Source organism: Eptatretus burgeri, chromosome 15 (assembly GCF_056783735.1).
Source record: "Eptatretus burgeri isolate ZD-2024b chromosome 15, Ebu_testis_v1, whole genome shotgun sequence".
NCBI lineage: Eukaryota > Metazoa > Chordata > Myxini > Myxiniformes > Myxinidae > Eptatretus > Eptatretus burgeri.
In genome coordinates, this window is record NC_140975.1 from 738,147 (window position 1) to 764,447 (window position 26,301).

At 42.6% G+C, this 26,301-nt stretch overlaps 1 protein-coding gene across 2 annotated transcripts in view; it reads right to left on the reverse strand.

Moving 5' to 3' along the window:
* The window catches only part of SLC12A9 (solute carrier family 12 member 9), a 61,348-nt gene extending 36,087 nt beyond the window's left edge, over positions 1–25,261 (reverse strand). The window contains exons 1-7 of one of the 2 annotated variants that reach the window (XM_085857619.1): positions 25,162–25,261; positions 21,537–21,762; positions 20,700–20,834; positions 18,333–18,467; positions 16,435–16,710; positions 15,596–15,703; positions 15,370–15,481 (exon numbers count right to left, since the gene is read on the reverse strand). In XM_085857619.1, coding sequence (XP_085713745.1) covers positions 15,370–15,481; positions 15,596–15,703; positions 16,435–16,710; positions 18,333–18,467; positions 20,700–20,834; positions 21,537–21,744 — 974 coding nt within the window. In that variant the 5' untranslated portion in view covers positions 21,745–21,762; positions 25,162–25,261. Of the gene's footprint in view, positions 1–15,369; positions 15,482–15,595; positions 15,704–16,434; positions 16,711–18,332; positions 18,468–20,699; positions 20,835–21,536; positions 21,763–24,995 lie in introns of both variants that reach the window. The other variant, XM_085857618.1, reaches the window with a different exon arrangement.
* Positions 25,262–26,301: the final 1,040 nt, after the last annotated feature.

A 26,301-nucleotide genomic window follows, 5' to 3' on the forward strand; every position in this document is an offset into this window, starting at 1 on the left:
CCATCGTATTTATTTATTGGAAAACTTCACGTAGGTGAATTCTGATGGATATAACTTCTCCATTAAAAGAAATCACACGATTATCTTGGTCGGTTATCCTAAAATTTACTCTGTGTATGGTTTTTCCTGACACAGGTCGATAAACCAAATTTTTAGGTTCCATATTGAATTTATTACCAATTGGGGTTGAGTATGCGCTGAATGAAAATATTGCATTTGTTTTTTTTCCATCATTATAAGCACCATCAATCAAATCACAGTGAATTAACACCAAATTTATTCCTGAGGATATTTGAATGACATAATCACTGTAAAACGTCCCATTAGTTTCAATCTTTTTTGAGGAGAAACCCAATAACTCTCTAAATGAATTATCAATTGTGAAATCAACCTTGTAGTTATTTTTAACTTTAATCATTGATTTTGAAGTATGTTTTTGAATGTTTATAACAATATTTTTTGGTTCATCACCCTGTTCTTTCAGAAGACGAGCAATTTCGGAAGATATTTGAGAAATCTCGTATGCTCCGGGTGAGACTGTTATCGTTTTGTATCCACTTCCCGGATTATAACTAAACTTGTCATTTTTCTCGGTTATATTAAATAAGGTATTATAAGTTTCCATGGACAATAAAGATGCCTCATATTCTTTTGTTGTGTCAAGTTGTAGTGGGTATGGGAATGAAGATGTGTGGTCGCTTGTTGTGAAATTAAAACTCAGGATTGTGCTTCTCATCTTATTTAATATGAGATAAAATGTCTTTATATTGAGATTTATTAATTATTTTCATGTTCATCAACTGGTCTAAAATGGCTGATGCTTCATTAAAACAATTGTTATTTCCAGCCTTCTTACTGCCGAACAACAAAAACAGTCTATTAACTAATTGCGATGGGTCATTTGGAAGAAAACTAATACCTGAACCAAGGATACTTAAAGCCTGAATAATGTGTTTCTCCTTCTCATTCTTCCTACTTTTACCAGAAAGAATAACCTTATAATTTAGAGTGTTCAGCAAATCAATATATACTCTATCATCATTATTTTCCATATCCAATGGTTTATCAATATACTTTGATTCATCCCTCACAGTTGAACCTTGTCTTCCATCTTTTGTGAGAAGAAACATTAATCTCGGAGTTAGTTTAACAAGGGGTTGAGCAGAACTTAAGAACCTTAATTCATCATTAAATATCAATACCTTTTCTTGAACAAGATGAAATATTGCTGGTTGTTCTGTTGGAATGAGTCCTGCTTTGGTTTTTGAATCTGCTGAATATTCATTGTTTTGAACAGCATTCACAATATAATCAGGGGGTTGATTAATCTCTTCCAGTTGTTGAAATAAACCTTCATCATATTCTAATTCTCCAATATGCTCTAATTCTTCCTCCGTCATTTGACTGAAATCTTTTAACATTTGGAGCTTTCTGGGAGTATATTCTACTGTGGGAACTGTGGAAACATCTTTCATTTTTTCTTGGGAAGTTTTTAAAAGTGGTTTAAAAAATTTCTCTTGTTTTCTTTCAAATACTTCTTCGCCCGTTAGTTTCTGTCTGCGTTTCTTCTTTATGTCTTCCTGCTGTTTTCAACTTTTGAAACCAACTCTTGATGTTCCTTAAATCTTCTTGCTCTTTCTTTTGTATCCATTTATTTATTGTAAAATATCATTTAATGAATTGTAAAGATTAACAGGGAAATTTTCCTTTTCTTCATCATTCAAGTAGATGTGTTCAAATAAATCCTTTTCTTTAAATATTTCATCAAATTCTTTATTAACATTGATGTGAGTTGTAATTTATTCTTCACTAATCCTTGCATCTCTGCTTTTCATACGTTTGCGTTGAGTTTCTTCATCAACATCAAAACCGAATGATAAAATCTTCACCCCGCTCAGATATTTAATAATTTGTCTCGTTCCTTCTGGATTAGTTTCTAATATCCCAACACCACCAGATTTTAGTTTCCTTAACTCACTCTTACAATGTGAATATTTTGTTGTACCAAGAGAAACCTCCTCAAATATTTGTCCTTCATTCCTCAATCGCATATGTTCCTCCACTGAAATATAGTGATAATCTTCACCTTTTACTTCTCCAGGTCTTATTGCTCGAGTTGTTGTTGTTGATACAATGCGTATCATGGGGTGTTTTTTAAGTAAATTTACAATATCCTCATTTGTACTACACAAGAACCTTGATTTATGAAAGTTTTTTCCAGAAGCAGATTTACCCACAAGATTTAGAATAATAGTTGTCATTTATATATGTAATTGTTTATAAAACAAAAAATATATCCCTTAATATCTCATCTTGTTTCACAACAATATATTTATATTTTTCAGTCGTGTGCTTCATGTAATCCTCAAATTTCTTTTTACTACATAATGTAGAACAATTATCTCTCCAAAAATTATTGATATCTATTGAATTTAACTTGAATAAAATAAAAGTATTAGCATTGTTTCTGATGGAACGACGAGGAAGTTGAAAGTACGATTGACTAAGATAAATACAATTACAAGAAGAATGTCTCCCTCTTGTGTAGTAGCTGTCCATTACCGTTTGGTTTCTCTCATTAACACAATCATCAAAGATAACGAGGTTCTTTTTTGATTTATCCAAATCTTGGGGAGACGGTATATCATCCGTATTATCACTAAGAATACAAGTTATAGGATTTGATTTCTTTTTACATCTCTGTGTATCACAAAATAGTTGAATTATATCTTCAATGTTATAATCATTTAGGTTTTTTTGACGTTTAAATAAACCGATTATATCTTCTTTTTGAAGACCAGCATTAAAACCTTGTGAGAGTAGTTGATACTCTGGTTGAAAACTGACTTTGTGAAAATTATTAAATTATCATAATCTAAAAAGTTGGGAGTGAGGAGCATTTTTAAAAGTAAGCAGGTTTTTCCACATCCACTTGAACCAACTATGAGACATCTTAATGAATTTGGGAGATTTTTATGGTTGTTAAATTTTATCTTATTTTCCCAAATAGGTAAAAAATCATTCATTTATATATTTAGAAAACAAGTTATTTAATTTATTATTGGCTTTTTTAGAAACTCTATATTTTATCCTAAGTTCAGGTTTAATTTCAAGATAATCCATTATTTTATTTATACAATATCTTGTGTTGATATTTCCCTGAAAATTACATCCATGAATAATATATAACAACAATCCTTTGAACATTTCTCTTATACGTTCAGTTTCTTCCCTTGTAAGGAAAGGTGTGTTATCACCCTCATACTTTACATTCATTTCTCTAATCAATCTTGTAAAGTAATTCATGTTTGGTGTAAATCTAAAAGAATTATTTTCCTTTTTATATTTTTTATTATCATTAATTAGAAGATAATCACAGAATATACATTGTTTATAGGCTTTTGACTCTGTGTTTAATCCCCCTCTTTCACACGCAGCACAATTCTCAAATTTGTCAAATGAAGAATCAGGAAAGTCTAGCATATTTATAAAGTAAAACTTTACTTAAACTGAAATTCATCTATACATTCAGTTGTATATTACCATCGATATCGATATACTTTTTTTCATTATCAGATTCAACGACAACATTTTTTATATTAAAGGTAATTTTAAAATTATCGTTAACTACTATTGAACGAAATGTCATTTCACCTGATATATTAACATCCTTTATTTCATCAGGATTTACATCTTTAGGGTTGTTGAAAAAAATACAAATTTCTCCTTGCATATTACAGATGGTCTTATCTTTTCTTTCTAAAGCTTCATCCATAAGGTTTTTGTTCTTTGATACTTTTTCTTGTTTCATTGCTTTTTCTAGTTTTGAATATATTACTAGAAGGAGAGGAGAAACTTTTGTTAGAGATACTTTAATTGATGTTCTACCAGGTATACTAAAAGCCCTTCCACTGAAGGAAATTGAAGAACTCATATTATTTACCATAATAGTTTTTATCCAATAGTTATATTTATCTTTGTTCAATTTTACATCCTTGACATATTTCTCAGTATCTTTAACAGATGAAGAGATTGATTGAAACTTGTCTTTTGTGTCTTGAAACATTGTATTTATTAAGTGAAAAAGTTGGAGGATAAAATGTTTTTAAGCACAGATTCACCTATAAATTAAACGAAATTTTCATCAAGAAAATTTTAGTTTAAGCAAAGTTTTATTCTATAAATATGGTGAATACAACGTACTGCGATGTTTGTAATCACGAATATAAACATTATAGAAAACACCTCCGAACCAACAAACACACATTTAATCTATTTCATCAAATATCTCCTCTTGAGTTGGAAAGAAAACATTGTGATATCTGTTCAAAGGATGTTTTGAAGAGTAGTTATAATAAACATCTTCAATCACAAAAACACAAGAAAAATGAGTTTAAAGTAAAGGGAGACTATTATATTGAAAACACTGATGGGGCATTTAAAGGGCATATAAAAATAAGGATTTTTCAATTTGGAGAACCCGGTCCATCATCAATAGCTGAATCAATTGAAATAGTGAAACCCGATGTTGAAAAATTTATTAAAAAGACATTAAAAGAAATGAAAACTTTAAAGTTTTATATGGGAGTGAAAATGAATATGAAAAGACAAGATGAAGAACATACTCCTTATATGAGAACAGGTCTTCATTTTATAACATCATTTCAAGATTTTTTGAATAGTGGGGTTTATGAAGAACTATCAAGACAAGAGGAGGATGTTGATAATACAGTGGTAGGAAGTGGATTCAATATTAAAAAAATCATCTTTTTAGATATACACATTCTAAAATCAAACCCTCTTAAAGCTTCTTCTTATATTGAATTACCAAAAGAAATAAAACTAAAGAAGGCAGTTGTTAATATTAAGAACAATGATAATAAATGTTTTCTCTGGTCTGTTCTTGCTCACTTTCATCCACCAAAATGTAATTCAGATAGAGTAAAACAATATATGAAATATGAGAATACCTTGGACATTAAAGATTTTAAATTCCCAATGCCACTAACAGATATTCCTAAATTTGAGAAAAAGAATAATCTTTCTATTAATGTATATGGATTAACGGATACAAACAAAGTTCAAATATTAAAAATTTCAAACAACTATAAAAATGAAGAAACACACATTGACCTTTTATATTTTAGTGTTGGAAAGAATTCACATTACACATACATCAATAATTTATCAAGATTAATCTCTTCTCAGGTATTCAGAACAGCAAACAAAATATATCCTTGTAAGCGATGTCTTAATTCATTTCATACAAAAGAACGATTAGAACAACATTCAAAATATTGTAGTAATCATAAATCAGCTGTAATTACAATGCCTAAACCTGGTGAAAAGATTTCTTTTGAAGATTATAATAAATCTAACATGCACCCATTTGTGATATACGCTGATTTTGAATGTATCCTTAAAAAGATAAATACTGCTTCTCCTAATCCAAAATAACCATATACAAATAAATATCAAAAACATATTCCTTGTGGTTTCTGTTATTATATCAAATCATCAGTTGGAGAAAAGTATAACAAACTTGAACATTATCGTGGAAAAAATGCTTCACAAGAGTTTGTAAAACGATTAGAAAAGGATTGTATAAGACTCACTAAATTAATGAAAGAAACAAATGAACCGATGAAATTAACCAAAGAAGAAAAATTAGAATTTAGAATGAACAATATCTGTCATATTTGTGAGGGGGAAATTAAGGAGTCTAAAGTTAGAGACCATTGTCATCTTACTGGTAAATATAGAGGTCCCGCTCATTCCTGTTGTAATCTTAATTATAAATTACCTTCTTTTATTCCAGTCTTTCTTCACAACAGCGCCAACTATGATACACATCTATTTATAAATGAACTTTCAAAAACACCAGGGAATATTTCTGCTATAACAAACACAAGTCAAAAGTATATTTCATTTTCAAAAATGATATTCACAAAACCTTTAACTCGTATTAGGTTTCTAGATTCTTACAAGTTTATGGGAACACCACTAGCCTACCTCGCATCAAATCTAAGCTCCACGGACTCTTTTTCAAATCTTAATTCATTCTTTCCAAAAGAGGAAATTCTCACGAAAGAGGAAATTCAGATTAAAGAGAGAATTCAAAGTAAAGAGGAAACTCTAATTAATGAAGAAATTCTAACTGAAGATGAAATTCTAATTATAAAGAAAATTCGAACAATGAATGAAATTCTAACTAAAGATGAAATTCTGATTAAAGAAGGAATTCTTACGAGAGAGGAAATTCAAACAAGGAATGAAATTCAAAGTAAAGAGAAAATTCTTACAAGTAAGGGAATTTATCCTTATGATTATATGGATTCATTTATGAGATTTAAAGAAACACAACTTCCTTCAAAAGAAAGTTTCTATAATAACCTTTATGAAGAAGAGATAAGTGATAAGGAATATAAACACGCACAAGAAATATGGAAAATATTTAAGATAAAGAACCTTGGAGAATATCATGATTTATATCTAAAAACAGATGTTTTATTGTTAGCTGATGTGTTTGAGGCTTTTAGAACACTCTGTCATAATAAAAATTGTTATGGATTAGATCCTGCCCACTATTTCACAGCTCCTGGTTTAGCTTGGAGTGCAATGTTGAAAATGACAAAACAAGATATAGATTTAATCAGTGATGTTGATATGCTTTTGATGATTGAGAAGTCCAAGAGAGGTGGAATATCACAAGTATGTTCAAAAAGATATGCGAAAGCAAATAATAAATATCTCCCAAATTATGATAGTGAAAAAGATAGTAATTATTTGATGTATTTTGATGCTAATAATTTGTATGGATGGGCAATGTCTCAATCTCTGCCTTATGGTAAATTAGAGTGGGTGGAAGAAAAGGATTATGAAAAGGCTTTGATGAATATTGTTATTTCTTCTCAAGAGGAATTGAATGACGAAGAAGAAGGTTATTATTTTGAAGTTGATTTGAGGTACCCGAGTGTTCTTCATAATAAGCATAAAGACCTTCCTTTTGCATGTGAGAAAGAAACCCCAAAGAAAGAATGGTTCAGTGATTATCATAAAAGTTTTAATATTAAAGGCAAATCAACAGAAAAGTTATTAACAACATTCTATGATAAAGAGGCGTATGTTTTACATCAGAGAAGCTTAAAACAGTTTTTGAGAGAAGGATTGAGAGTAGCTAAAATTCATAGAGTTTTAAAATTTAAACAAAGTCCTTGGGTGAAAAAGTATATTCAATTCAATACAGATATGAGAGCAAATACAAAAGTAAAATTTGAAGGGGACTTTTATAAATTAATGAATAATGCTGTATTTGGAAAGACTATGGAAAATGTTAGAAACAGGCAAAACATTAGATTCGCAACATCTTGGAAAGAAGCTTCGAGATTGATAAATAAACCAAGTTTTGAGAGAGAAGAGGTTTTTTCAGAGAACTTTTCTGCAATTCATATGAAAAAGGAAAGTATTGTAATGGATAAACCAATTTATATTGGAACAGCAGTTCTTGATTTATCAAAGATATTGATGTATGATTATTTGTATAATGACTTAAAGAAAGAGTATGGTGAAAATGTTTCATTGTTGTATATGGACACTGATAGTTTTATCCTCGATATAAAAACTGATGATGTTTATGAAGATATGAAGAAAAATATTGGAGTATATGATACAAGTAATTTCAGCAAGAAGAGTGAGTTATTTTCCAAAAAGAATGAAAAGGTTATTGGTAAGTTTAAGGATGAGTTGGGTGGAAAAGTAATGAGTGAGTTTATTGGATTGAGAGCAAAGGCATATGCTTATAAGTATGGTGAACAGATTGATAAGAGGTTAAAGGGAATAAAGAAATATGTAATAAAGAAATCAATAACTTTTAGAAATTATTATAATTGTTTGATGAATAAGAAAGAAGAATATAGGAAAATGAATACAATAAGAAGTTATAAACATAACATATATAGTGAAGAAGTAAATAAAAAGGCATTAGGAGCCTTTGATGATAAGACATTTATTTTAGATAATGGAATAGATTGTGTTCCATATGGATATTGTATGATAGAATAAATAGAATAGATTGTGTTTTAACGATGGGAAGATGGGTTAGGGTTTTTTAAGGGCTACCGCCGCGTTTTTTCGCAATATATAAATGGTTAAACCAAGTATTAATCAAACTAAAGAGTGGAGAAAATCTCAGTCTTGGTATATAAATGGAAAACATAATGAATGTGAAAAATATCAAATAAGTATTATTGAAAAAAATAACTAAAACAAAGGTAAATAAAACAAATAAGCGAATCAATTTAAAAAGTAGTAAGTTAGAGGATGTAAAGAAAAAAATGAATATCCTTGAATGGACTGAAAACTTTGATGGTTATCAATTGAACAATGAAAAAACAATTTACTATAATCTCAAAATGATATGTGGCTCAGGAGGTGGTCAAACAAGAGCATTAAGAGAAGTTTATCATTTCGTAATGGCACAAAAGGGGTATCTTAAAAAATATAAAGATTCAAATGTTTTGTTTGTCAATATTTTAGATGGGGATTATTGTGCAAAGAAAATTAAACTATTGAAGGAATTTGAGAATGAACAAATCTTTATAGGTTCAATGAGTGAGCTGTTCAACCCCCAGGTGTTCAATTCAATGAGGTTCAACCTCCAGGTTAAAAGGGGAGACAAATAAATATACCTTGGGATAAAAAGGGGGTTTATTTTTAGGGAAAAAAAAAGGGAATCGCTGAAAATCCCCCATTCATTTACATGGGGAAAAGTGAGCCAGAATCAGTATATTCACCCTACTCACGACGTATATCCACATCGACTAAATATATCTCTATACACTAAGTATATCTACATGGACTAAATAAATCTATATTTACTACATAAATCTATAGACTACATAAACTAGCTGAAAAATTATATGTTTTCACATCATTCAGCTTTGAATAACTCTGCATTTATTTCCCGGATGTATTGAACAATGCATGCAGCGGAATTACCAATGCACAATGCTGACGGTGTAATCAACACCACCAGCTTCCCAGTCACGTTCATTAATCTACAAAGACAAGCACAGAAATCCGTTATAATGATGGGCATTTCCAATCAAACTCTTCTTTGCCGTGACTATAAAGAAATACAAAGGGCAAAACCTCAAGATTGTCAGCGCAAGTCTCCAAGAGCCTCCATTCACACATGGCCAGCTGAACATGGGAGCAAGCAGAGTGGGAAACCCTCAGGGACTTTTCATAGATTGTAATGAAAACAAAACTCACAATATTGTTGCGGTTCTCGGAACCACATGCATACAACAGATAGCTGTACCAAGACAGTTATTCCATTATTATACGTGTAGATAGTCCCATTCTGTTTGTTTAGCGGGACAACAAGGGAGTGCGTTGCGATGATCTAATAGCTAAGGCTGCTTCAATTATTTTTTCCTTCATTTCATCCCCACTCTTCTTCTTTTCTGATTATTCCTGAGGTAAATCAGCCACGTGCGCCTTGGAGGCCAGCGCGTGCGGCGCCACGGTAAGGGATCCACTGCCCAGAGATTCTAGTTCCCGGGCGAGCCCTAAATCCAGCGTGTGCGGCGAGTGATGTGCACTAGTTGGTGCTGGACTATTGACTGGAGCTTGCGATGGTCTGGGGAGAATTGCCGATTGCATAATAAGGCATGCAAGTAAATACCTCTTAAGAAGGTGCACGAATAGTGTTTTTCATGGCACGGGAAACATGGCCAGCACGATGCCCACACTGCACGACACACGTACAGAGGCCAATAAAGCCAACTCCACGCCATGTTGGGCAGGATACGAATGTGCAGGTAGAAGCAGCTTGTTCTTTTTTTAACCTCAATACCCGACGCCTGTTGGTGTTCGCCCCGCGCACACGCTCGCGGAGTCATGTGAACACAAGCGCTGGCCACATGCGTAATGGCGGAACCGCGCGCACTGTATGGAATGTACTCAAAAGCAGACACGTATGCCACTCGTGAAATGTGCATGGATTTATCCATGGCGATGTACCTTCAGTCCTTGCTGGCAGCTGTGGATTCTCCACGGATGGTGAACGTCTTCTCGTCTCTGCGGCCAGTGAGGCTGCGATCAGGTAAGGGAATGTACAGTGCAGGCCACGTTGGCGCACGCGGAACGAACACGTTGATCGGTGCTGGTCGGACGCCCGAGCGGGCGTGCAGGACCCTCAACCGCATGCCCGGGGGGTTTTTCAGGATGATTCGCGTGCCAATTTCGGTGTGGGCGATTCATGTCATCTCGTGGTTTTGGAGCGCAATATTGCCACAGTTTGGGGTGGCCTTGCCGGAAACTAAGTGAGGGGGTTTCAGTAACAAGCTGGCAGGACACATGAGGGGTCGGGGCCAATCAGAGTGCACGATTAGGGTGATGACGTTTGGATTCGGCATTGCCCCTTTCCCCGAGCTGCAGGCCCAATAAAGGTTGGGGCAGTCCCTCTTGCCCAGTCGATCCGTTTCCTGCTTCTCGTCTCCGCCTCTTCGTCTCGTCGACACCGCCACGACCCGCCTCCTGCTACACGACCTGCCTCCACCCACACCACGTCGACCCCACCCGCCTACCTGATCCCGCCCACTGCTCCATCCTCACCCTCTGGAGTCCGCCCCTTCTCCACTCAAGCTCCTCCTTCACGAGCAGTCTACACACGTGCGGCTTGGGCCAGAGGCAACGCGCCCACTGTCGGGTACCACACACTGGAGCATCCCCCCACCCCCCAAAACGTATTGGTGGCACGTCGCACTATCGGGCAAACAGGTACCAAGATCACAGCCTCAACCCCCTCCACCCCTCCCCCCCCGGTTGCAAAACTCCCTCTTCATTGGGTTGTGTGTGTGTGTGTGTGTGTGTGTGTGTGTGTGTGTGTGTGTGTGTGTGTGTGTGTGTGTGTGTGTGTGTGTGTGTGTGTGTGTGTGTGTGTGTGTGTGTGTGTGTGTGTGTGTGTGTGTGTGTGTGTGTGTGTGTGTGTGTGTTGGCACCTGTCTGCTTAAGTAAGATTGTGGAAGATTGTTGTAATTGTTATTATTTCCACGTGAAGTCTGCTGTGTCCCCTTTTGTAAGTCACCTATTTATTATCGCACCACATGCTTCTTTCTATCTCTGCACAACACACCCAAATAAATCTTCACTGTGCCACATATTTTTCCTCACCTGGTTGTCAATAAATTATTGAGTCCCCCGGACTCTGTATAGAATTGCTTGATGAATTTTGTGTGGACAGTGGCGTGAAAACGGGAAAGCAGGGGGGGGGGGCGAAAAACACCTCAATGGATAGGTTATGTATGAGCTGTAGTTGTGCACCTTGACACTGGTTTTTTGACAGACATGAAGATGCGAGGAAAAAACGGTATTTTTAATCGCGCGAATATATTATATTGCGAGATGCCAACCATGATGACGCTGCTAAACATCTACTCGCCTTGCGGCAGCACCTACCACTGTGTATCTATTCATGACACCACCTGGTGGTCCAAGGGGACTCATACGTTCAAAAGAACATACCCTTATATTTATAATTATTATTAGGAATGTTCCCTGCTCGGTTTTGTCTTTTCTTCCATTGATCCAGCATAGTCTGAATCCAAGTTTTGCCGGGACTTTATTCCCAATGATCTGTTCCTTTAAGCCAGTACGTCCTTGGCAGTGTTGCTCGGCTGCATCCGATCCGGTGGAGTGATCCGGTTCGGACAAGGCATACCGAGGACGTGTTCCCCGGTAATTAAACCACGTGATTAATTAGGTAACCCGATTAACCCATAGACGGGAGGACCGTAGGTCACGCGGTTGAGTTATTGGCATCCACGGTCGGTTAAGCGACCCTCCGTGTCACGGAATTATCCGTGTGCGACGGTTTACAATTTCGGGGAGTCTGGTAGGAATCGATGTAGCTTCCCCAGCCTAGTGGTCTTCTCACCCGACCCCCCGGCACAAAAAATATTATTTACCAGGAAGTCAGTTGCACTTTATCCTGTCGACATTGCAGTCCTTCCTTTTCATTGTGTTTTTGTAACAAGAACAATTTCTCACTGTTCACCACATTTTGACTTTTCTGCTCTATTTAACAAATGGTTCGTGTGTGTGTGTGTGTGTGTGTGTGTGTGTGTGTGTGTGTGTGTGTGTGTGTGTGTGTGTGTGTGTGTGTGTGTGTGTGTGTGTGTGTGTGTGTGTGTGTGTGTGTGTGTGTGTGTGTGTTTGTATTTTCTGATTCACCGGCTACACCACCTGACCTATGGGGCTCTAAATTGGCATCAAGTGTATCCATTGCTCCATGATGGTTTTGCACTTTGACCTTCCCCCACCCCAACACCCCAAGCTCCAACAACCCCACCAATTTCTATCCTCACCCCAAAATCAGGTTCACTTGGGTGAATGGGCATCTCCTCCTCCTCCTCCACTTTGTAACCCCACATCCCCTCCAGTTACCCTCCCCAACTCCCTCCACGTTCCCCCCAATCACACCCACACACTCAGACTTCCCCGGGAGTAGAACGGGTATTTCAGCTCGCTAATATTTGACGAGACTTGAACATTGCAGTCCATCGACGATGCCCATCAAACTTGGCAGAACAAGAGCAATTTTCATGTGAAGAATGGCCAAAGATTTCACCATCTCACTGTACAAATCTAGTAGAGAACTTCCCAAAAAGACTCGAAGCAGTCATTGCTGTAAACTGTAAAAGGTTCTTCCACAAAGTGCTGACGAAAGGGGTTGAATACTTTCACAACTAGTGAATTTTGATTTGTAGATTTTTTTTTTTACACGTATTCGTGACATGTAATCTCCTCCACCTATAACAGTTTAGTTTGATCTCTGCAGTTATTAATAAAAAAGTTCATTGTGAAAAATTACTTTTACATAATTTGTAATCTTAATAAAAGATACAATTTGGTGTCTGTCTGACTTTTTTTTTACCGTATACATTCGGTCGTTATTTGTCCAATCACAATCAAACTTGACAGAGGGACTAAGTGTCACACGATGGAGGTTTTGTTCTTCAACCCCCTTCCTCCCCCATCATCAAGGGGGGTGTGGGAGGGGTTTACACCTTGCACAAACTCAGTGTTGTGTGTAATAGGTTATCATGCCATTCACGGGGCACACCTTCCGGATGTAAAACTTATAACCACAAACGTTTCAGTCAATTCTGTCCAACGTGCAATTACATTGTTAAAGTCACGATTAAACTGAAAGAAGTTTTGAGGAAACTCGACGTGATTAAGGCGTTCTATACTTATCACGTCTCCCTCAGATGAACTGACCAGAACCATCTCGACTTGCGCGGTCTCTATGTAAGCAGCAATGATCTTTAGCTAGCAAAGCTGCTTACATGAGTCTTTCTGCATGAATGATGGAGTTTGAATGATGGAGGTTGTATCAATTTAATTAGCCCCCCTCCCCAAGGGGATGTTCCACCTTGGGTAAAGTCCGTGTTCAGGTGTATATCCGTGTTAAGATCGCTGACGGTGGCGTTCCTCCAAGGGCACTTCTCATAAAGATTTTTTTTAAAAATTAACACTAATGATTATAACAGCATAATATTAATGTTATTGCAAAACAATATCCCCCCCTCCCCGAGGGATTTTTGTGATGTACTGTTTTGTCCCCCTCCCCCCCCCCACCACAACACACTTACAGAAATAAATTATATTTTCAGAAATTCAGAATGGTGAGGTATTGTTTCCAAATCTCCATCATTAGGGGAATGATTGAGTAACATAATACTGATCTAACAGGAGAGTGATTGAGTAACATATTATATTCACCTGATCCAACATGTTATAACGTCATACAAGGTTTGATCCTTCCAATGACTGTATGTAACATGTTATAATGTCATGCACGGTGTGATCCTTCCAATCACCTATAAACAATAGTAACAGTGAAAACTACAAGGGCACATGGTAGTGTGCATACCTCCACCACGTAACCCATGAGAACATATCGGGCTCATTACACGTTTGAAATATGCTATTCAGTACTACATCGTTTTGGCCCGATCTCTCAATGGTGAAGAATCATTTTAAAAATTCTCGTATCTGGATGTGGATTTGGATCTTCACCAAAATCTAATCGGTTCGTCCTTATTACACACCCAACATGTCCACAAAATTTCATCCGGATCCGTACAAATTTTTTTCAGGTATCCTGCAAACAGATAGGCAAACAGACAAACAAAACAGACAGAGAGGGGTGAAAACACAACCTCCTTCACCTTCGGTGGTGGAGGTAATAATTGGCAATAATAAGGATAATAACATGACTTCCACCTGCCACTCTTGTAGAAAGCGGGTGTACGAGTTCATCTAAATGTGGCATTATTAAGAGGGGTTGAATACTTTTGCAGGCCAATGGATGTGGTTCGGTACTTTTAAACGAGGAACTTTGAAACAGGCAGCTATTTGGCCCATCAACTTGGCACTTTTTCGACTCCACATTAATGCAACCTATGTCTATTTACTTCAAAGCAATGAGGAGGAAGGGGTGGGAAGAGTGGGGGGATAATGGTGGGGCAGGTCCAGGGACATCACCAGAGTAGTTTATGATTTTGGTGGTGGGGGGTGTGTGGGGGGGGCAGATAGGGCTTGTGGAATGAAGACGTTTTCAGATGAGGTGTGAAGAAAGAGACATCACAATCACTACACAGGTATCTTCACCCATCCATACCGAAACTACCTACCATTGCCACCAATCAAAGATTGTCTCATGCATCATGAAATCTCTTTTTATTCTTTGCCATCCCCAGCACATTTCATTTTTTAAATGTTAAACTGCATCTGTGGTGTGTCTATGCGGTGTGTGGGGCTTGCACGGCATGTACAGAGCTGCATGTGCTCATGAGTGTGGGGCCTGCGTGTGGGTGGGGCCGGCGCGTGCGTGGGTGAGCAAGCGAGCGAGAGTGTGTGGTGCGTGTGAGTCACATTATTTTAAAGGGTTCCTGCTGTCGTAGAACCATCAAAATGCTTCTGTTGGAAAGTTAATGGATTTGCTTGGACAAAAATGTGTCCCTTTAATCGCAAGTGTGGTTATGAAAGCCCCTCTCTCCAGCCTGAAACTTTAATGTGGAGCTTCCAACGTTGCGGCGGCAGGAACCTTTCAGAAATAAAGTGTATGATTATATCCGTCAGCTTTGCGACAGGTCAGCGACTGTCAGCGACAGATAGGCCCAGCTCGTCCCTCTGAAATGAAACCTTCATTACCTTTTCTATAAATCACAGATATATCGCTGCTTCCTTTCCCTTGCTCAATTTTTGTCCCACTTCACCTCATCAATGATTTTATAATTTAACTCAACATTACCAGTGAAGCAAATGCGGTTTAAACTGCTGTATGTTAACAATTACCTGGGGCAGGAGGAGCTGATAAGGAATGCAGTGAGGTTATAGATACAGTATGTGAAAGCCACACCAGTGAGGGTGCCACGTGGGATCGAGCGGCTGGGATCTTTCAGCTCACCTGCACGCCAGCGAACGGCACAACTACTTGAAGAAGAAGAAGAAGAAGAAGAAAAAAAAAAAACATTCCTGCAATTACAACCACCACCCAAATACCTCAATGATGGTCACTCACCGGACATGTTGGAGCCGGCCATGATACCTGTGCAGCCGTTGAACATCACAGCAAACACGGAAAAGAAAGTGGCGACGTCTCCAGTCGTGTAGTCCACGAGGTAATCGTCTGAGCGGAAAGCAAGCGACGTTGAGGATCATCTCAAATCGGTTACAGCCTCTAACCACACGAATAACCAGTTAATGTCATCGTGTTATTAAACAACACTCAAGAGGGCTCCCATGGATTCAAACAAATCTGTTTGTTTTTTTAACCACACTAAGTGAACATGAGCAAAAAGGTGGAGTAAGGTGGAATTGTATGTGTGGTGTATACCTGCCATTATAACCTTGGCTAAGAAGGATGTACCCTTTTATAAAATCTGGAATTGGAGTGAAGCATTAGGTTGCACAACAGAATGTTATTATTAGTTTGATTTTGCAGGAATTTGTGGTTATTGGTCATTGTGCCATGTAGAATGGAAATGAAAATAGCATCGGATCAATTATAAAACCTTTATAAAGTTTGTTTGTTTGAACTCGCTCAGAAAAAAAAGGAAATAAATGACGGTGTCGTTAATCTACACGTGTTCCTAACTTCCTGCAATGCTCGCAATTGCATTTAACGTACACAAAGGTTGTGATGAATGTTAATTTAGTAAAAAAAAACAAAAAACAAACATCACGGGTAGCTAGAGCATTACCGAGGATTTTTGTTAAACCCTCTGTGTTGGAATTAGATGGATAAATTGTAAATAAAACGAGATCAAATATAAAGGGCAATCCGAAACAGCGAACTATCATGGGAAGAGTGCAATCAGGAAAACGAACATACGTTACGATAACACGCGTGCTACGTACTGTTCAGGTTGCTGCGTAACGTTCCTAGATTTGGAGCATGCACCGTCACGTTCAAGTGCATCGAGCTATTGAGGACTACCACGACGGAACGCTCTCCACCGGAAGGGAACAATGAGGCGATGGCGGCGCCGTACGTTACGGCCACGATCAGCAACACCAGGAAGATGGCACGGGTATAAAACGCCGCACCAAACTGACAGATGAGCATGAGCAGCAGTAGAAACGCTGAGCCGTAGCCAACTTCGGGCCAATACCCAGTGGGCAGGGATACACCATCTGCAAGAACCAATTAAACCGCAATCCAAGTAAAAACGCCTTCTGTCCAATGATGTCACAAGCACCAACAATCAAATAATACTCCACCGAATAGCTTTTGTATGTACAAAATTTAAGTGCAAAGAAGAGAGAGGTGAAAGTGGATAAAATGAGATAAATATGTGATTTAATGACTTGTGTCTCCGGTTTCCTAGTTGTAGTCCATTCTCTTGTTCCTCTGAGTGATGCGTTTCTGAAAAGCTAAGTAACTCTTCCAGATTTGTCCCGACTGGCTTTCCGACCCAGATTTATCCCAATGGTACATCTCTCTTCTGGACTTGGTAATGATGAATTTTCATACTAACGTCTCCTGCTCCTTTTCTGCTCTAATAGGTTAATCTGATCAAGTGCTTGTGAGAGTCAACATCTCTCTGGCTATTGTCAGTGCTGCCTCAGCACCATAGAGTCTGGCAGTTCACTCAGGCTGAATGGCAGGGACTGCAAGCTGCCCTCTCTTGTAAAGACTGGTCCGTCATTTACACCTCTTACTCTTACACCTCACAAACCCCAGGTGTACCTCTGGTTGTGACTTCCCCTCTCTCTCCACCGGATGTTTGTCTGTGTGTTGTAACACCTCGCAACAGTGACCACTCCATCTACATCTGTCTCAGACAACATGAACCAACATTTAACCACTCATCCCAACTCTCTCTTCCTCATATGTGTTGATTTGAATAGTCACCATGATAATTGGCTGGGCGTTGGTACCTCTCTCACCAGCCATGGCACCTCTGCAAAGGACTTCTGTGACTCCGTGGGTCCGACTCGGTCCATGGATTTTCCCACAGGAAAATCTTCCCTTCTGAATTTGGTGATGACCAACTTCCCCGCCAATGTATATTGCTCGTTCTCTGCCCCAATTGGCTCATCTGATCATTTCCTGATGAAGGTCATGTTCTGATGAAAGAAAGACTGATCATGTTCTTCCCTCTATGTTCTTGATCATGATAATGTTCTTCTTCCTTCCTTGAAAGAATTAGGAGCTGGTCCAACACTTGGAATATCTTTCAGCCCTGACAAATCTCACATACTCACCCCGTCTCTCCATAAAGACAGTCTGGCATTCTCCCGTCTACTTCTGCAACAAACCACTTGAAGAGGTTGTCACTCAAACTTTTTGACATCACCATCAGCTGTGATGTTTCTTGGGCACACCACATTTCCAAGATGGTCTCCAAAGTTAACCGCCACAGCTTGTTCGCCCCATGTCCTTCACCTCCTCTTGATCTCTCTCACTTCTACTCTGCTGTTGGTGTTTCCCCCTTTCAATTCCACTCAAGTTCTTCCATGATCCTCGATTACGTACTGTACTGTATACAAAAAATAATAATTACACAACGTTGTGACAGGTGGACACACAAAGAGAATGAGCAAATAATAAGAGAGAGAAAGGATGGGAGGAGACATTAAACTGCAAGTATGAGGGTTGGGTGAGGTTGGACTTATGGGAGTGGAAAAAAAATTGCAGGCAGAGATGGGCGATGATGTGAGATGGCAATGCAAAGCTTGCTTGAATCCTGAGAGAATTTTTGACAAAACAGTAAATGAGCTCTCAAGTAGTTCCACACAAGTGTTTTCTTTACATTCTTGTCCAAAATCCATGACAACAGACTCCACAAGACCAAGAAGGTACACGCTGCTACTCCCGACATTAGCCAGGAAGAATAGGAGCCCCACACTGCCTCCAAACTCTGGACCAAGAGCTCGACTGATCATGTCTGGGACCACGAGTCAAGGTTAGAGGTGGAACATTTTCATCATTACCAGCACCATTATCATATCATGTATCACAATTATCCATCCTACCTTGCATCATAATCATCCTCCCAAGAGCAATAATTTTTATACATATTGTTACAGATTCGCCTCTGGTGGAGATCATAAGGGGAGTTCTCGATTCCACTATCCGGCCAACGATACTGAATCCGATGAACCGTGGATAATTCCGCAGCGCGACCACAGACACCGCCAGAGACGCTCAATTTAGGTAGGGTCGAGCGTCCAATGCCGCTTTATCTTCCTGGCAAATTAATCACACCAGACTGTGCTTCCTGACGTGCCACCTTGATCAAATATGGCCGAGAGTTACCGTAGGTGGACACACTGGCCAATAGCTACCCATGTCAGAACGGCAGGGACGAACTCCCTGTTCTACACACGATATTTAACCAATGCAGATGACAACCAGACAGTTTGGAAAAGATTTATCAAGTTTAACAAAAGGCAAGCATGTACAAGACAGTCACAACAGGGAAATCCTTGCCTCAAGCACATAAGCCCACTCTTAATCAGTCACCTATCACAAACTAGACAGGTGCCAGTCATTCCAAAAAGTGAGGGAAGAAAGAGGGATAGATAGATAGATACAAGTGAGGCATGTTGTCGGCCTCTCAGTCACTGGATGCAAGCCAGCGGGTTGACGTTGGTGAGGAGGAGGAGGAGGAGGAGGAGGAGGAAGGTGCGATATGATGTGTCCTGAGAGGTGCAGCAGTTGGATGCATGTGACGTCAGAGGAAACGGTCTTCGGTGCAACATTCAGTAAGCGATGAAAAGAGCAGTTGGCACTTTATGCTGATGCTCGACTGTCCAAAAGGAACAAAGTTGAATAGGGGACAGCGCGAGTCAGTGTGGATGTCTGACACATTCAGGAATTTTCAGCTTGTCTGCCTGGCACGGGACCTCGCTTGCTTCAGATGTATCCACCAGCTCACTCCCACAGATTCACAAGTCATCGATTCGCTTGTGCTGTGGACACCAGCTCGCTTCCACAGATTCCCAGACGAGCCTCGTTTTTGTCTGAGCTCTTGCTGGCCTATAAAATCAGCAATTTGCCCTCCACGACGGCCGTATGCAGCTCGATCCGTCTGCTTTCCCATTGGACCACCATATCTCCTGGAGATGTCCATTGACTGCGCTCAGGTTCCATAGCATGTTGTTTCTTCTGGCTGGTGTTGGGCCAGCTGCAGCTGGCCGACACAGGGACCCCCCCCCTGCATTGCGGTATGTGGCATGTTGATGTTTTTTCTGGATTGTGTTGGACCAACCTCTCTGGTGGATCGCCGACTTGATTTTGTCCGACTTGATTTGAGATTTTGTCCGTACAACATGCTTCACACACCACCACACTGCAAAACCAAAAGGTTTTGCAGTGTGGTGGTGTGTGAAGCATGTTGTAAAGCATGTATGGATGTGTTGTAGAGATGTGGAGAGAGGGCGAGAGATATATAGACATGGCAGAACAGTCAAAATGGGGGTTGCCACTTCTACAAACAAACAACGCACATTCCCTTCCCACTGGTCAACATGAGGTGAGGGGGGAAAATTTAGCAACACAATATACTGCTGAAATAACTACACTGGAGTTTATTTATGTGTATTGGTACGTACTTCCCCAGGGTCTACGAAAACAGTCACAATATGCTAAAATGGCATGAAGCTGGCATCGTTACTGCTGACGTTGGTATATGGATGTTGACAATCACATGATGTCCTTCGTGAAGAGGAGGTGAACCATCGCCATCACCCTGGACAAATTACATATTCCTACCCCAACTACTGCTCGGAGAGGGATGGCAAATCACCAAGCACAATCTCAGACGAGTCCCATATCCAAACAACATCCTTTCCCATCACCATGATTGCACACTCCTATGGGTATCATTCCTCTCTTCTACACACCTCACCCATATGTATAACGATGTTATCACCATAAAATGTCATTATGGAAGAAAAAGAGAAAAGAGGAGAAAAATATGAGGGGGAGGGGGGGAGGGGGTGAGCGAGTAGAGAAGTCTCCTGCACACGATACCAAATACTTGCAATTAATAAATTTCCAGCACATAAGAAATCTACCAAATGGAAAACAAACATATCTGTTTGTGCATGTCATGGCTGGGCTAGGATAAAGCAGGTTTGGGTTTATTTAAGACTGAAACATTGCAGAAGGATACAGTAAGCACCTCCTCCATGAATTGCACCATTGGTGGAGATGGCACAGACAGAGAGCACTGTTAGGCCGATGATAAAATAAGCCAGGAAAAACACCGCCATTCCCTGCAGAAGACCCGCCTGGCCAACAACAAAGCCTGCACACACAGATGCAGTGACCATAAATAGGAAGCGGCCCATTCAATTTCATGCCAGTGTCCTGCTGGCAAGTTCACCGAACAGCAAGTCGCAACACCGCAAAGAGAACACGTTTTCCTCGAGTGGGGTACCACTTACGGAGACAAAATACACACAGTCCGTGGGATTTGAACCTCAATCCGTTTGATGTGAAGGTTCAAATCCCATGGACCGTGTGTTCATATTTTGTCTACCAACGTTGTTCAGATGGGAACACCAACAGGGCAACCCAGATTCGTTTTAAAACTTATTTGATTTTATTTAGAAACTCGCTCAGTGGCTTCTTTCACCGCATCTCCTCTGGTCTAGTTCCTTCTGCTCTACCCCAGCCAACCTGAAACCTTCCCTTTCAAACTACACCATCCAGTACCGGATTCCTTTTCACTTTCACTACCTTGAAACCCCTCCCTTACAAATTACACTCTCCCCACCAACGCCTTGCTTTGAACATGCACCACCTCGATCCCCTCCCTTACAAACTATTTCCTCCACCACCACCTTGCATTGAACTGGCACCATCCCGAACCTCCTCTGATAAACTACACTCTCAATCTCTGTACTTGCCCCACAAAAGACGTTTCCCCAGAACCCTGCCCCTCTCCGAGGACACAACACACCTCTCCAAGCCTCCACACTCTACATCCTTTATACACAACACTGACCCAATCGCAGAAACAACACCACGCTAAACATTGACAGCATCGTGGGAACTACAACGCCAAACAAGGTGCCAAGGCGGCGTGGGGAGCCCGTGGGTCCGACGTCACAGCCGGATGTTCCCGTCTGCTGCGGCGAAGCGGAGGCATCGGGTGCTTGGATGGAACCCCCGGTGAGTCTGTAGTGTAGCAGAGGAGTTTGCTCACTGGCCATTGTACGCAGAGTTTTGTTCTGGGGGAGGAGGGGGAAGAGGGGGAGGGGGTTGAAACAGGGGAGAGGTAGCGAGGGAGAGGAAGCAGGGGAGAGGTAGCGAGGGAGAGGAAGCGGGGGAAGGAAGCGAGGGAGAGGAAGGGGGGGAAGGGGAAGAGGAGAAGGGGGGAAGGGGAAGAGGAGAAGGGGGGAAGGGGAAGAGGAGAAGGGGGGAAGGGGAAGAGGAGAAGGGGGGAAGGGGAAGAGGAGAAGGGGGGAAGGGGAAGAGGAGAAGGGGGGGAAGGGGAAGAGGAGAAGGGGGGAAGGGGAAGAGGAGAAGGGGGAAGGGGAAGAGGAGAAGGGGGGAAGGGGAAGAGGAGAAGGGGGAAGGGGAAGAGGAGAAGGGGGGAAGGGGAAGAGGAGAAGGGGGGAAGGGAAGAGGAGAAGGGGGGAAGGGGAAGAGGAGAAGGGGGGAAGGGGAAGAGGAGAAGGGGGGAAGGGAAGAGGAGAAGGGGGGAAGGGGAAGAGGAGAAGGGGGGGAAGGGGAAGAGGAGAAGGGGGAAGGGGAAGAGGAGAAGGGGGGGAAGGGGAAGAGGAGAAGGGGGAAGGGGAAGAGGAGAAGGGGGAAGGGGAAGAGGAGAAGGGGGGAAGGGGAAGAGGAGAAGGGGGAAGGGGAAGAGGAGAAGGGGGAAGGGGAAGAGGAGAAGGGGGAAGGGGAAGAGGAGAAGGGGGAAGGGGAAGAGGAGAAGGGGGAAGGGGAAGAGGAGAAGGGGGAAGGGGAAGAGGAGAAGGGGGGAAGGGGAAGAGGAGAAGGGGGAAGGGGAAGAGGAGAAGGGGGGAAGGGGAAGAGGGGAAGGGGGAAGGGGAAGAGGGGAAGGGGATGGGGAAGAGGGGGAAGGGGAAGAGAGGGGAAGGGGAAGGGGAAGAGGAGGGAAGGGGAAGGGGAAGAGGGGGGAAGGGGAAGGGGAAGAGGGGGGAAGGGGAAGGGGAAGAGGGGGAAGGGGAAGGGGAAGAGGGGGGAAGGCGAAGAGGGGGAAGGAAGGGGAGGGGGAAGGCGAAGAGGGGGAAGGCGAAGAGGGGGGAAGGCGAAAGAGGGGGGAAGGCGAAGAGGGGGGGAAGGCGAAGAGGGGGGAAGGCGAAGAGGGGGAAGGCGAAGGGAAGAGGGGGAAGGCGAAGAGGGGGGAAGGCGAAGAGGGGGAAGGCGAAGAGGGGGGAAGGGGAAGAGGGGGAAGGCGAAGAGGGGGGAAGGCGAAGAGGGGGAAGGCGAAGAGGGGGAAGGCGAAGAGGGGGGAAGGCGAAGAGGGGGGAAGGCGAAGAGGGGGAAGGCGAAGAGGGGGGAAGGCGAAGAGGGGGAAGGCGAAGAGGGGGGAAGGCGAAGAGGGGGGAAGGCGAAGAGGGGGGAAGGCGAAGAGGGGGAAGGCGAAGAGGGGGAAGGCGAAGAGGGGGGAAGGCGAAGAGGGGGAAGGCGAAGAGGGGGGAAGGCGAAGAGGGGGGAAGGCGAAGAGGGGGGAAGGCGAAGAGGGGGAAGGCGAAGAGGGGGAAGGCGAAGAGGGGGGAAGGCGAAGAGGGGGAAGGCGAAGAGGGGGCAAGGGGGAAGGGGAAGAGGGGGGAAGGGGAAGAGGGAGGGAAGGGGAAGGGGAAGAGGGAGAGAAGGGGAAGGGGAAGGGGAGGGAAGGGGAAGGGGAAGAGGGAGGGAAGGGGAAGGGGAAGAGGGAGGGAAGGGGGAAGGGGGAGGGAAGGGGAAGGGGAAGAGGGAGGGAAGGGGAAGGGGAAGAGGGAGAGAAGGGGAAGGGGAAGGGGGAGGGAAGGGGAAGGGGAAGAGGGAGGGAAGGGGAAGGGGAAGAGGGAGGGAAGGGAAGGGAAGAGGGAGGGAAGGGGAAGGGGAAGAGGGAGGGAAGGGGAAGGGGAAGAGGGAGGGAAGGGGAAGGGGAAGAGGGAGGGAAGGGGAAGGGCAAGAGGGAGGGAAGGGGAAGGGGAAGAGGGAGGGAAGGGGAAGAGAGGGAGGGAAGGGGAAGGGGAAGAGGGAGGGAAGGGGAAGGGGAAGAGGGAGGGAAGGGGAAGGGGAAGAGGGAAGGGGAAGGGGAAGAGGGAGGGAAGGGGAAGGGGAAGAGGGAGGGAAGGGGAAGGGGAAGAGGGAGGGAAGGGGAAGGGGAAGAGGGAGGGAAGGGGAAGGGGAAGAGGGAGGGAAGGGGAAGGGAAGAGGGAGGGAAGGGGAAGGGGAAGAGGGAGGGAAGGGGAAGGGGAAGAGGGAGGGAAGGGGAAGGGGAAGAGGGAGGGAAGGGGAAGGGGAAGAGGGAGGGAAGGGGAAGGGGAAGAGGGAGGGAAGGGGAAGGGGAAGAGGGAGGGAAGGGGAAGGGGAAGAGGGAGGGAAGGGGAAGGGGAAGAGGGAGGGAAGGGGAAGGGGAAGAGGGAAGGAAGGGGAAGAGAGGGAAGGGAAGGGGAAGAGGAAGGAAGGAAGAGGGAAGGGAAGAGGGAAGGGAAGAGGGAGGGAAGGGGAAGAGGGAGGGAAGGGGAAGAGGGAGGGAAGGGAGGAGGGAAGGGAAGAGGGAGGGATGGGAAGAGGGGGATGGGAAGCGGGGGATGGGAAGCGGGGGTGGGAAGCGGGGGTGGGAAGCGGGGGGTGGGAAGCGGGGGTGGGAAGCGGGGGGTGGGAAGCGGGGGGATGGGAAGCGGGGGATGGGAAGCGGGGGATGGGAAGCGGGGGATGGGAAGCGGGGGGATGGGAAGCGGGGGGATGGGAAGCGGGGGATGGGAAGCGGGGGATGGGAAGCGGGGGATGGGAAGCGGGGGATGGGAAGCGGGGGGATGGGAAGCGGGGGATGGGAAGCGGGGGATGGGAAGCGGGGATGGGAAGCGGGGGATGGGAAGCGGGGGAGGAAGCACGGTGGAGGGGGAGGTGGAGGACAGAGGGGCGTGGAGAGGGGTGAGGGGAGAGGCGGTATGATGTCCATATAGAATGTTGAAGAAACTCTGATGGACAGAAAAAAATAGTTTTTCACGTCATTATTGAGATGATGTCGGCGAAGAGGATGTTAAATGGAGATACATGGAGCGGATGATGGTGGCATCAAGTAAAGATAGAAATTGGGGGTTGGGGGTTGCCGGGACAAGAGGGGTGGTAAAGAGAGAGGAAAGTATGGTGTGGGCTGTGGAGGGGTGTCAGGGGAAAAGTGTGGTACATAAAGAAGTCGGGTGTTGGTGGTGGACGAGGTAAATAGAGGAGGTATGTGTGGTCAAGATGACTGAAGTGAAGGATGTACGTATACAATCGGTACCTCATGGAAGTCAGGTGAGACTGGTAACGCCAACGGAGATCAGTGCACACAAAGGGGGTGAATGGGGGTAAATGGGGGTGGCTATGAGAGACTCGGAGAGAGTGAGGTTTCTAATTTCACACAAGAGAAACAAAACCACGGACAAACATCAACATGTTTCTCTTACGCATCATTTAAAGCATCTTCCGGTCACGAGCTCGGGCTCGGGCTCCACCCATCTTCAGGCCACGCCCATTTCCTGTTCACCAGGTTGTTAATGTTGTTTCATGTCCCTCAGTGGTTTCCTTAACTCTTCCTCTTCTTCAGCATTTTTGAAATTATTAAACAATTTTGTTGCTGTTTTGTCTTTCAAGATTATGGATGCATATTCCCTTGTTCTTGGAAAGCGTTTTTCATACCTCGGAGCTTGTTTTCTATTAAGTCTGTCACAGGAAATGGCAATGCAGTGATTAACTGAGAACATTGAACCAGATCGGACTATATAGAGCGTTGTAGATCTGAGCACTTAAGATCCTTATTAATGTAGATCTGCGGGCGACAGTCACCCGGAACGACAGAGACTTGCAACACATTTGTTGGAAGCGTCCTTGTAGACAATCTACATATTACGTTCGTAACGGAAATTGGTGATATGAGGAGATTAAAATGTACGTAAATAATATGAAAGGATTGAATCGATTTTGGTTCAAAAAACCAGGGGCGTACCTGGAGTATTTGGCACCGGGGGGGGGGGGACCCTTCCTAGACTTGACACAAATCAATGGGTCATTGTCAATCAGCAGGGGAATCCTCGGACTGTTTGGAGTCCAGACCTCTGCGTTTTTGGCCTGATTCATTGATTATTTTATTAATCATCTTGGAAGAAAACCCCATCGAGGCAGGATATCTGACGGCTGCAGTGGAAATGACATTCATTTTCTCTGATCTGTTCCCTGCTTGACGAACTGAGCACTGCCATGCTGGACAGTTTCCCCTGTGTCTTCACCTGCTGGGTGTGGACAGCTCTTTGGAATTCGGGACATCCTCTGAAGTCGTGTGTTCGGTTATGTCACAAATCTGATGGCATGAGAATTTCATGGAAAGTTTTGCAAATGTGGTTTATTTTATTGTTCTGGACCTACAATGTGAGAAAAACAAGCTCGAATGAGCTGAGATACTCGTCCTCTTAATGATGACGTCATAAAAACGAATATGACATCATTGTGATGTATCAGGTTTGCGATAAATTATCTGTGCTAATGCCCGGCTCGATTCCCGCAAACAAAATTCAAACAGCTTGCCTAGTTTCGGAGATAATGGTATAGGC